Source organism: Rutilus rutilus (genome assembly GCF_951802725.1).
Source record: "Rutilus rutilus genome assembly, chromosome: 18".
NCBI classification, from domain to species: Eukaryota; Metazoa; Chordata; class Actinopteri; order Cypriniformes; family Leuciscidae; genus Rutilus; species Rutilus rutilus.
The window spans coordinates 26,183,409-26,195,934 of NC_140231.1; the positions used below are offsets into that span (position 1 = coordinate 26,183,409).

Below are 12,526 nucleotides of genomic sequence, written 5' to 3' on the forward strand. Positions count from 1 at the left end.
ATATAATTATATATATTTAAATATATACATTATTATTACATTTTATTTTACATTATTCTTACTGTGCTTCCTGTCTAGTAAAATTACCCTCAAAACAAGCAACATAGGCTACTCTAGCTTAATTAGCTTTATCAAGAATAATTATTTGCATATTAAGTGATTGAAGTGTGTGTGTGTGTGTGTGTTTATGTAAGTGCGTTTACTTGCACTCATCCAATTATTTTGTTGTTTTCAAGTCTTTCTCTCTTCTGCTAATTGCTCAGTCAAATCTATGTGCTTTTTTAACTTCAGCCCTGAGCAATAAATTTGTTTCATAGTATCACAGTGATCAACTTTTGAGGTTTAATATGTGCACCAGATGGCGCTCTTACACCATAAATGTTGACTGAGTTTTGCTCTGTTTGGCTTTTGTAATCAAAATGGCATCCTGTCTGAATAAACAAACCAGAATTGCCTTTTGTTTTACCAGTAGGTGGGCATTTGAGGGCGCGGAGTGGCTACGTAACTACGCTGTGTTCCTCTTACATAAGCACTGCCACCAATTCTGCACCAAGTCCGAGCTTCCGTTTAAAGCAGGGCTCATGACTCACCCAGTTGTTTTCTGTTCTCTGCCTTTGACTTTCTGCTGTGCATCAATTCATTTTCTCTCTTTCTCTCTCTCTCTCTCTCTTCTACTTTCATGTTCCGGGTGTGGCGGGTTGACGTGCATGTGATGCTTTTCTCTCTTTCTCTGGGCTGATGGTAGGTTGTGCTGTTGAGATTCCAGAGCAGTGAGTGTACTGGACAGACACACCCTGCCTGACAGGCATGGACTGGGAGGTTTGTGCCTGCAGCCCTGCACTGTGTCTTTTTCTTCACCGGCCTCTACAGAAAACTGCTTATCAGTCCAAACTGAACCAGACCCCTTCAGACCACTGCAGTCGGTCTATCTTTGAAACCCACAACCACCACCCCCAACTCCAACTTCCTTAGTTGTATGAAAACAGTCTTGTGTTTATTTTCCTGGCTTGCTGTGCAGATAGGCAGACCTCTTCCTCTCTCGACCAATCAGAGCGCTTCTAAAGCGTAACATATGAGTTAGACGGGGTGGCTTCAGCTGTTGAAATGCTGGAGTGGGAGGAGTTTGAGTCTTCTGGATTCACTGCTGGGGCGTGTTTCTGTTAGTATATGCGTGTATGTGTGCATGAGGGATATATTTTGTATATATCACACCGAGTGAATTTGAAGTAACTCTCTTTTAGACTGGATTACAGACGAAAAGGAAACAGGACACCCTTGGTTTTGTTACAAATGGTACGTATCTACAGCTCTTGCATTTCTGTCAGTGGTTTCCTGCCACTGTACCTGTCTATAGCTGAAGATTGTGCCAACTGCGCTGCAGTTCTTGGAAACTATTACCATTCGTTTGGCACGAAAGTGACTGCGCTTGTTTCATTGTCGTCTGATAGATTTAAAAGGGCTCGGTTTATTTCTTGCTATATATCTGAACAGATTTTACTTTATCCAAACTAGAAGGAAATTGTATTAAAAGCTGGTTTGTTTCAGGCTCTGGTTAAGTTGGTTACGTTGGTTTTGTTAACCGTGTTGGTTTACAGTTTAGAAGGCTTTAAGTTTGTCATAAACAAAGTTGCTCTAGTCAGAACGACAGCCTATCTGTCACATTGAGATGTTTATGACATCAGTATGCCATTTTCATATTTTGTAACCTTCCATTTTGACTTGTGCTCAAGGCAAGAGGTAATATTTCATGTCTGGAAGCATTGCTGGATAATTAATTCATTTCATAATAGGCCTACAACAAGCATGCTACACCCTGTTTGGTTGGTTACAGATTCTGGTTAAAGGTGACAGCCAGATCAAATCTAGCATAGACTTACTAAGTTTACTCTGGTCAGGGTTGCCAGGTCATCCCAAAAGAAGTAGCCCAATGGCCAGGCTCACAAGAACACAGTTACGCCATCTACAAAACAGGTTAAACAAACCATTTGCATTGACTTTTTCTTCAGTTTTGCTATAGTATACCATTCATGAATATGTATAGCCTATACCTTGCTGCTGGCCATTTAGTACATACTTGACTGCTTACAAGTAGCAACTTGTGGCCAGATTTACTAACAGCTTGCGTCAGAGCAAACCATCTTTTGGAGTTGCCGTTAAAGCTACTGTCAAGATTTACTGAAGACATGCAGTGAAAAATTAGCACTGAAAAGGCATGGACACAGGGTTATTTATGAGGCTGACCTTATTTCATATGCATTTGCTGGAGTTTCCCTTTCAGATGCAAAATTTATGTGGAGAGTATTTAAATTAATAATGCAAGGTGATTTACTAAGGTTTGCACTAGTCAATTTACAGGTATTTGCGCCATTATTTAACACCCCAAAAAAGCATGTCTTAAACCAGACGCTAATTCGCGCTGCTCTTGGTAGATTGCGTCGGTCATTATGGAAATGATCCGGCCGCGTCTGCATTCTTTAAAGCTACACTGTGTAGGATTTTCTCCCATCTAGTGGTGAAATTGTTTATGACTACCAACTGAATATTACTTTCTAGCCCCTCCCATTCCGAGGGCTTTTTAACTCCTACGGTGGCCGTATTATTTCAAATCTGCCGGCAGTCGCGAGTAATCTCCCCCTCGCATTCGTCAGCCATGTGTCAAAACGCGAAAGGCGAAGCTTGAATTTCCAGGAATGTCCCTCTTTGGCTAATGTATTTTCAAGATGGAGGCGCAACATGGCTGCCGCCATTCGAGCGACTCGCTCGTATGTATTCTAAATGGCAGATTCTACGCTTACGAGAATACTTGATTAGTTGGTAGAAGTAATTACACATTAACAAGCACATATCATTTTGAAAGAACAAAGTGTTTTTTGCTAAGAATCAACTTAAAAAATTACACAGTGTAGCTTTAATTTGCATGTCGTCAGTAGATCATGTGCTGAACTTTCCACTCCCATTGCCATTTTTTTGGGTATTACATTCTCACGCTAATTTGCCCTGCTTAGTAAATCTGGCCCTTGAAGACATTTTCCAAAATTAGGATGTCACCTCATAATTATGCTATGCCATTTCTAATATGAAAGCTAACATTTTAGTCATTAGCCGTCACAAGTCTTGCATTATTCATCATATTTGTATAAATCACTTCTTTAGTCCCAGAATTGACTGCAGTCACTTTACTAGTTAGTCTTGAAATACAATCTGCCCACTTGTCATGCTAATCAGTGCGCTACTGAACCTCTCATTATACCAGTAAAACCTGCCCATTCTTAAAAAATCAGTGCTAACATATCGTCATTACTGTTGTGTTGTCAAAATACAGAAATGTTGTCACAGAGGGTATATAACTGTATTATTGTGGTAATTTGGGTGGAGACATGCATTAATCATGAGTTTTGTTAAAGGATAGAATCATTCCATGGGGAAACTACTGCAAAATACCTATAGACTGAAGGTTTTTCCTGTTCAATAGTGCAGTTGAGGGAGTTATTGGGACGTAAGAAAATGCTAACGCAGCTTACTTATATTTACAAATCAACAATTGTTATGCTATAAGGGTGTGTCTACAGATTCAATGTGCGACTCCACCAAATATGCTTCTTCAATAGGATTGTGTTAGAAGAGGGCAGTGGCTCGGAGGCTAAAACAGGTTGGAGAGGACCAACCGTTGCGTAGTTTCTACCTAACCCGTGTTGCTTTCTTTGCCACATTGGCTAATGCTTGCTTATGTGCTGTGGTTTCTGGGAGAAGTTATCAGACTTAGACTGTGCTGCTGGATGCACACACACATTGTTGTGTGAAGGATCCATGTGTGAAAGTTAGATTGTCCATCAGGAATTTTGACCATCATGAAATTGAGATGACAATGTGAGTTCATCATTTAACTGGACTGGACTGAGTCATGTGTGCTTTTTTGGGGTGTGTTTATGACAATGACAACAGCAAAACCTACCCCAGACAATTTGAATTATCACAGCATTTAAAAGAAAAAGTCATAATCATCTGTTGTGGTTATATTAAGATCTGTGCAATGTTTAGTTCTGTTTTTAAGTGCAGTGAGTCAGCATCAAATTTATTTTGGTTCTTCTGCACACACACAGTGTCCTATTAAATAGTACCTCCCCTGTGTTTACCCATATGTTTACCCATAATGCTTTTGTGTTTTTTATTGCTGAGAGTGCATAGTGTTTACCGGACTAAAAGCCACGTATCTAGGTGGTTTCTTGCACGCAACGTTTAGCTCTACACCCATGCTCATTCAAAACTGTACTCACACTATAGTTGTCTTATGGGTTTCCACCTTTTTTTCTGTTGTATTGTTATTAAATGGGTTGGGTTATTAGGTTATCAGCCAAGTATTTCCAAATGTGCTCTGCTATGCTTTCAAGAGTTTTGTCCATCTGATAAGAATTAGTGGTTTTTCGTATTGTTGCTCATGTATCTTTATTTAGTGGCACAGGGAAAGAACACTGAGGCTACTTTTACACTGCAGGTCTTGATGCCCAAAAAGCGACTCTTACCCGATATCTGCATTTGCACTATAAACGTGGCGAAACAACTAAAGGTAGACGTGGTGACCCGGAAAAGCTAAGTAAAAAAACGGTGCGATTTGCAATGGACGCAGATGAAATGTTAAAACAAGCTTTTGCTTTACACAACATCTTTAAAGGTCAGCAAAACATGGGGTTGAGCCTTCGTCCTCCATTTTGCCACTGGGCAAAAGAGTCATGTGATCTTGGTTGGTGCCCACCTGAGTTGATGTCATTCGCCGCGGTCGATTAAATTACGCACAACTCGCATTGTCTGGGGAATATCCGATCTGTAAGCTTACATATCCGATTCATATTAGATTTATTTCCACATATGAGTGAGGCCTGTGCATGTGCTTTTTTCCTCCTTACACATTCGTGGGTCATATCCGATCTGTGCCACATGGGAGGACAAAATTGGAATTGGGTCACTTGAATCATGTAATGTAAATGTAGCCTGAGTGTTGATGTACACTAAAGACATCTTATTTGGGGGCAAATATTTGACAGTCAAATTTCAGCACAATGGCTCTAACTTTAGCTTCAAAACTCCCTGACAATCCCGTGAGCCCTTTTTTCATATAAGATGTGGTAGAAGTGGCGGCCTAGTGGTTAGCGCATATGCTCTGATATGTGGTACTGTTCTGGTTGAGAGTTTGTGCCTGGCTCGTTTCATTTTCTTATTCATTTCTCCTCTTTTCCCATCATTTTCTGTCCTTCATCTTGCATATCAGGGTCAAATAAAAAAATATTTACAACAACATAATTTATTATAATAATTAATATAATAATTATGAACATATTATTATAATTATATAATGATAATAATATTTTGCATTGTAATTATAATATAATTATATATTTTTATTTATTGTTTGATAATTAAATCCATAAACTGAACTTTATAAAGTAAGACTGTATAATGCTTGATGCTTTTATTATTATTATTATTATTATTATTTAAAATGATTTGAACATTATTATTATTATTATTATTATTATTATTATTATGAATAATAATAATGATATTGAAATAATATAAAAAGTAATTGGATTTAATTAAGCATTAGCAACATGAATAATAATAATAATTATTATTATTTTATATTATTATTATTATTATTATAAAAAAATATATACAGTATTTATTCCTTAACTAATACATCCAATAAATTAAAGAACTTTAAAAAGTTAGAAAGAAATGATCTTTTAAAATCTTTTTAAAAGCTTCCTCATGACAACCATGGAGCATGTTTTAATGTGAGTCAAGTAGGTCATGTAGGACAATGTGACACAATCATAAGATCTGTTTAATTTAGAGTTATGTGGAATTTGATTTAGGACCAATGAGATTTCACAGTGGGTAAGATTATTTGGTGCAACATTCTATAAAAAGAAATTTAGTGATAGACGAAATGTCCTGTCACTAATCACTTGCCGAGGTCACTGAGGACAAAAACCTCAGATTTACATGGAAGAGCTTTAATCACATGAACAACACTGATGTTTGACTGTATCCTCATCTCTGGTTCTTTCTTTGTATTTCATCATCAACAAGCCACCCTCTTTCAGTACATAACCTAAAACCTGCTGAGCTTGTTAGAAGACTTTAAGGAACATCGAAGCAGTGAATCTGCATGTTGGGTGCTCCTTTTATTTCTCTTCCTAGAAGGTTTGTAAACATAGAACATGTAAAGGCCAAAAGAAAAGCAATCCATCAGCTGTTACCATTTTACCCTTGAGAAACTGTCACTGTAATAAATAAATGGCACATCTGTGTTTAAAGGTTAATTTAAAGGTTTAGAGGACCACATACAATGAATGGCTAGAAGTGATTGCTGTGGGTGGTGGTTTGGTGGTTAATAGTCGTGTTTGGTATAAAAAGCCCTTATTCAAGATCCAATCTGTGAACCGGTAGAGCTACTGAACTTTACATTAAAGATCAGTTAGGATTGTTATTGCTTCAGAGTTTTTGATTTATCTAATAATGATGGATTATAATGCTGCATCTGATTTGAAATGCACCTTGCAGTTTGCATTTGGTACTTTTTTGCCCGCATTTGAAATAATGCACACATATTTAAGTGTGTTTGATAATGTGTTCACTGGGTTTCTCTTCTCTCTGATTCAGCATGACCTTATATTTTGCGCTAAACTCTTGATTTGCATGTGATTCTGGCTGTTTTTAATGTATCGAGGTCAGGGCAAGTAATGAGATCAATAGTGCAGTGCACTTATGCATGCAGCATTAATAAAGTAAATGCATTTCCTTTTCTCAGATCCTCAACTGTCCTCTTTCTGTCTCTCTTCTCATTGCAGTCTCAGCACGTCACACCCACCCCAACATCTCAGGTCTCCTCAGCGAAACCTGCACAATATGAGGTAAAAATCTTCATCCTTTTCAGTCATTTACTCCATGTATTCACATTAGCTCATTCATTTGTCTGATGGAAAGACTACACTCCACTCTACAACTTTATCAACCCATGGCATCTACACTGGATGTTGGTAGTCGTCTGCTTTTTACTCCTTTGAAGTATGCAGGTATCTGTAATGTTCTGTTAGGGACAGTGCAGTACTGTGTTTTTAAGAGGTGTGGTGTCATTGCTGAATAGAGAGCTGGGAAAAGTCTTCCACCTATTCAGATAAAGTGTTTATTGCTATTCCTTTCAGTTGAAATGTAGACACTGTGTAACAAGCTTTTTCTGATGAACAAATTAAGGCTACTTGCAAGTACAAAAGTCTCCACCACAATACTAGGGTGTTGTGGGTGGCTGTTGCTAGGTTGCTATGTGTTTGATTTAACAAGCGCCAACATTAAAAGCTACAAGAGGGCCGAAAATAATCACTGCATAGAGATACAAATATGAAGAAGTCTTTATACACTCCTTTGTTTGTCTAGACAGAGAACTTTGTTGGTTGATTTTGAGACTTTTTGGTTGTTTTAAATGTTTTAATTTTTCTTGTGGTTATTTGTTGCCTTTGGACAGAGCATGTTTCTGCTTGGGATATTTGGTTGTGGCAGGACATGGTGTCTCCCATGAGAGGCGTCTATCCTATGACTCACTTTCCTGAGTCTAGTTACAGCTGGAGTTTAATTTTAATTTACTTGGAACTGCTGTTTGTGTGATTGTTATAGGTTGTTTTAGATTGTTATAGGTATCGCTCATCCCCAAATCCCCTGGCTAACAAGAAACTCAGATTGAAAACAAAGATTACTAGCAAGACTAGTTGATTGATACCTAGTGCATGAGTTGTGGTGCTCATGCAGGAGGCATAGGTTTGAATCTGTCCTGATCCCAATGCCTCTCTCCCGAATAGTTTCCGTCAATAAAACGTGGAATAACCCAAAAAGTTATGTGTGTGTGACACCCTAAACATGATATATGTTTGACATTCTAACATCTGCATTGTAGAAAGGACCTTTGCAATCCTCTACTGCATCTGCAGCTGTTAAACCCGGCACCAGCCCTGCAACCCCAGCAGTTTCTACAGTAGCTCCATCTACTGTGGGAGCTGCAGGCGGTGGAGGCTCTACCGCCACTCAGAAAGGAACTTCTCAAGTCACGCCACAGGTAGACACCATCCGTCTACTGGATTTATTGGACTTTGGGCTTGTTCACACCTTCCTCACGCTTCCTCTTTTTCTTAAACACCTAATCCTTTCTATCCTAATCAATCTTGCTTTCATTCTTGGTTAACATTTTTGGTGAATACTAACACACTTTTGGGTTGTTTCTGGAAAACATCTTTAGGACCATTTGTTGCTCAAATGTCTCTGTCTAATGGAGATGGTGCTTTTTGTCTGTTCTTTGGGTCTCAACGCTGACCACATTCATGACTTTCTGGGTGCCGCCTCGAGAAACATCATCTCATCTTCATATTTAAAAGTGCATAATGAGTATCTCACTCCGGCATGCTGATTGCAGGCCACAGTCTCTAAATCCACACCTGCGTCTTCGGCTAAAGTCCCAACTGCGAGCTCCGCTACTGGGCCTGCTGGAACGACAGGTGGAACAGGAGTGAAGTCCACAGACCCTGTGAAAGACAAGGCCCAGGTACACCAATGCACATCATTCATTGGAGTCTCCTTATTCTTCTGCAAACAAGACTTCATCAACATGCCTTCTGCACACCATTCCTCTTCTGCACATCATTTATTGCTGCTTTTACTTCAAGAATTCTCTTTGGATGGATAGTCCCTCCTTAGCAATGTCTCATTCTCCGATCACCATGGTGTTCATCTTTCACACAAATGTATAAGGAGTTGCATCATTGCACTCCTGAAAAGATATGACAAGAGGTCTTATCTTTCTGTTCTTTCCCTCTCTGGATTTGCTTTGGCTGCACAATTGCTTTATTTAATTTATTATCATCATGTGAAAGTTGGTATTAATACTCGGAATATGTGGCGCGCATTCTTCTGATAGAGTACAACCGTTCCTTCATCCAAACCGGGACCTGCTAAAGTGGATCCGGCTGTTGGGAAGCCCTCAGCCACTGCTGGTGCCCAAAAGCAAACAAGCGCCCAAAAGCAAACAAGCGCCCAAAAGGTACTTATGGAATGACAGAGGATCATCGGGAGTGCATCAAAATTACATCAACATTCTTATTTTAACCTCCAATTCTCATGCTAAAAGTGCAAAGAGATTTGTGCTTGAAAAGAAGCAACCAGCATTTCTTAATGGAATTTAAAAGGGCTATTAGGGGAATCAATTATTTTTATATATTTTTTTTAAATGATTAACGACTACCACCTAAGTTCAGGTCCATGCATAAACTCATGTTAATGTATTTCAAAGCATCACTGAACATAACTTCAGGATGTAAAGCCACTCACGCTGGTCGAAATAGAGCACGTGTACACTACCATTTAAAAGTTTGAGGTCAGTAAGATAATTGAATTGTTTTTGAAAGAAGTCTCTTATGCTCAACGAGGCTGCTTGTATTGGATCAAAAATCCCGTAAAATCATTAATATTGTGGAATATTATTCAAATTTAAAATGAGTCCATTAAGAAAATTTAGAAATCATATTAGATATCATTCGAATATGCTGATTTTCTGCTCAAGAAACATTTATTTTCATCAATGGTTAAAGTTGTGCTGCTTTATATTTTGGTGAAAACTATGATGCCGTTTTAGTGAATAGAACGTTTATTTATTTGAAATAGAAATCTGTCTTTACTGTCACTTTAAACTTCAATTTAATGTGACCTTGCTAAAAAACAAATATTTCTTATAAAAAAATCTTACTGACCCCAAACCTTTTAACAGTAACTGTATAATGGAAAGACATCTATGAAAATGATTCAGTGTTTCTATTTTAGGCATTTTTTTCCCCAAGATTTTTGGCTGAAATTGGTACGAGTAGAGAAAGTGTATATTTTAGCTTCTGTGACTGGTCACCATTTCTTTTACTGTAGGTTCTATAAAAAATGTAATAACTACTTTTTTCCCCATTTTAAATGATCATATATACTATGGAATATACAATATCACTCCACAGCATGTCAATTTAATACAACAGTTTGGTGAGAAACATATGGTCATCTTACATGGATGTCTTGGGAATTTATTGAATAATACCTTGGAATGTTTCAGTACTGGAGCCAGTCTAGGTATGTCAGTATGGAGAATAATAATTTTGCTTTGGGCTGCAGGTGCAAGTGGAAGTGGGTCCTCCAGGAGCTAAAGTCAGTACGGAGGTTAGTATACATGCTAAGTTTATCTTTGTGGCTTTTTGTTGTGTGGTCATCAGAGATTCTGTGTCTTAAAAAAGTGTCTTATTTTTTGTGTGTGTGTAGGAAGTAGATCCGTTTGATGCCCTGTCTGGCACTTTACCTTCATCAGAACCTCTTGCTCCTAAAGTCCCAACATACACTGGACCAGAGGTCAAAGAGGTAATGCATGGGTGTAGATATTTGACTGATGTCTATTTAAAACTTAAAGGGAAAGTTATCCAATTCTGTCATCAGTTACTCACTCTCATGTCGTTCCAAACCCATAAGACCTTTGCTCATCTTCGGAACACAAATTAAAATATTTTAAATGAAATCTAAACAATTTCTGGCCCTCCAGTGAAAGTCTATTCACCCAAAATTCTTACTCTTGAAAACGTTCATAAAGAGAATGTAAAAGAAATCCATATGAATCGAGTGGTTAAATCCAAGGCTTCTGAAGAGACTCGATCACTTTATATGATGAACATATAAAGTGATCGTGTCTCTTCAGAAGACTTGGATTAAACTGCTTGATTCATATGGATTTCTTTCACAATCTCTTTATGAATGTTTTCAAGCATCAGAGTTTTGGGTGAATACCGGTAGACATTTACTGGAGGGCCAGAAATCACTCAGATTTTCATTTAATATTTTTTAATTTGTGTTCCGAAGATTAAAACGAAAGTCTTATGGGTTTAGAAAGACAATAGGGTGAGTAATTGATGACAGAATTTTCATTTTGGGGGGAATTAACCCTTTAAGCAATTATTTTAGCACGTGTTTGTGAATGCTGATTGTTTAACAACCTGTATATTTGCTATATGTGTGTTTTCTAATGGAGTGTGTTGCATGTCTCAGCTAAGTGTAAAACCAGAGACAGCTGATTTATGTGGTGTGAGAGATGACACACTTCCGCCCGGATACAGAAAGGAAGACATGGTCAGTTGGCGATCATGCATATTCTTAACCTCTTTCTTTTTCTGTTTCTTTCATCTTATCCGTAGTTAAAGGGATAGTTCATCCAAAAATGAAATGTTATTTCAAACCTGGATGATTTTCTTTCTTCCACTGAACACAAAATGAGGATTTTGAAAACCTTTTTTTTTATACACTTACAATTAATGGGGACTGAGGCTTTCAAGCTTCAAAATGAACAGAAAGGCACCAAAAAGCATAATAAAAGTAGCCTAAAGAAAGACTTATTCCACATCTTCTTAAAGGTATAGTTCACTCAATTACTCATTCTCATGTTGTTCCAAACCAATATGACTTTTTGTTCATCTTTGGAAGAGATTTCTGTCCCTCCATTGAAAGTCTATTCCCCCGAAACTCTGTCAGTACAAAACATTTATAAAGAGATTGTTAAATAAATCCAAACGAATTGAGCAATTTAATCCAAGTCTTCTGAATAAACTTGATCGCTTTATCTGATGAACAGATTTAATTTAGGCTTTTATTCACAAAAACATTGATCAAATAAACATTTATGTCTTGACTCTTCAAGAACCAAATCTCATTGGTTCTTTTTGCGGATGCTCGATTGTTTATGACAAATATCTTCATTTGTGTTCTGAAGATGAACCAAAGTCTTATGGATTTGGAGTATGAGGATGAGTGAATGATGACAGAATTTTCACCTTTGGGTGAACTATCTTTTTAAGCCATTCGATTGTTTTTTTTGAGTGAACTGTTCCTTTAAACAATCATTCCTTCTCTCTCCCCACATTCCTGATTTGTTTCCCTTTTTATAATACCTCCATCAGTCCTGCTTTTTTTATTATATCTCACTGATGTTTAGAGTATGTTTTTAGTATGCTTCTGACTGTCTAATCCAAAGCATTTGTTTTTAGAGGAGCATGTCTTTCAGTCTTTTTTCAGTGGGTTTTGAGTCTAACCGGTGTTAATTTATATATTCAGGAAAAGAAAAAACCTACTGGAGTTCCTGAGAAGCCTAAAGATGTTCCCAAGGTAGGAGAGTTGCGGAGGCTTTAACTGTCAGTGTGTTCAAGCTGTTGTTTTTAGCTCTTTTCTTATCATGTGACTTCCATTCTTCTAGTTAACACTGGTTTGAAGTCTCCAGTGTTTACTTGCCTACTTCCTATCCTAGCACAACATTATTGCTATTGCTGTCACACTGTTATTGTCCCATTCTTTCTGTCTTTGAGCCTAATGCACAAAAAATGCGCAAGTTGCCTTTTATTGAGAAAATTAGCATCAACATATGTTTTGTGTTCTTACCTTCAATATAATGCCGATTAATTTGGAAAATTAAAAA

At 37.6% G+C, this 12,526-nt stretch overlaps 1 protein-coding gene across 49 annotated transcripts in view; it reads left to right on the top strand.

Annotated features, from left to right (window-relative positions):
* The window catches only part of cast (calpastatin), a 52,161-nt gene that overhangs the window by 28,231 nt on the left and 11,404 nt on the right, over window positions 1–12,526 (top strand). For 9 of the 49 annotated variants that reach the window (XM_084386301.1, XM_084386323.1, XM_084386346.1 and 6 more), the window contains 8 exons: window positions 6,849–6,911; window positions 7,946–8,104; window positions 8,459–8,587; window positions 8,960–9,082; window positions 10,192–10,236; window positions 10,336–10,431; window positions 11,110–11,190; window positions 12,169–12,219. In XM_084386301.1, the coding sequence (XP_084242427.1) occupies window positions 6,849–6,911; window positions 7,946–8,104; window positions 8,459–8,587; window positions 8,960–9,082; window positions 10,192–10,236; window positions 10,336–10,431; window positions 11,110–11,190; window positions 12,169–12,219 (747 nt within the window). Of the gene's footprint in view, window positions 1–1,118; window positions 1,294–6,848; window positions 6,912–7,945; window positions 8,105–8,458; window positions 8,588–8,959; window positions 9,083–10,191; window positions 10,237–10,335; window positions 10,432–11,109; window positions 11,191–12,168; window positions 12,220–12,526 lie in introns of those variants that run through there. The other 40 variants (XM_084386327.1, XM_084386331.1, XM_084386330.1 and 37 more) reach the window with 14 other exon arrangements.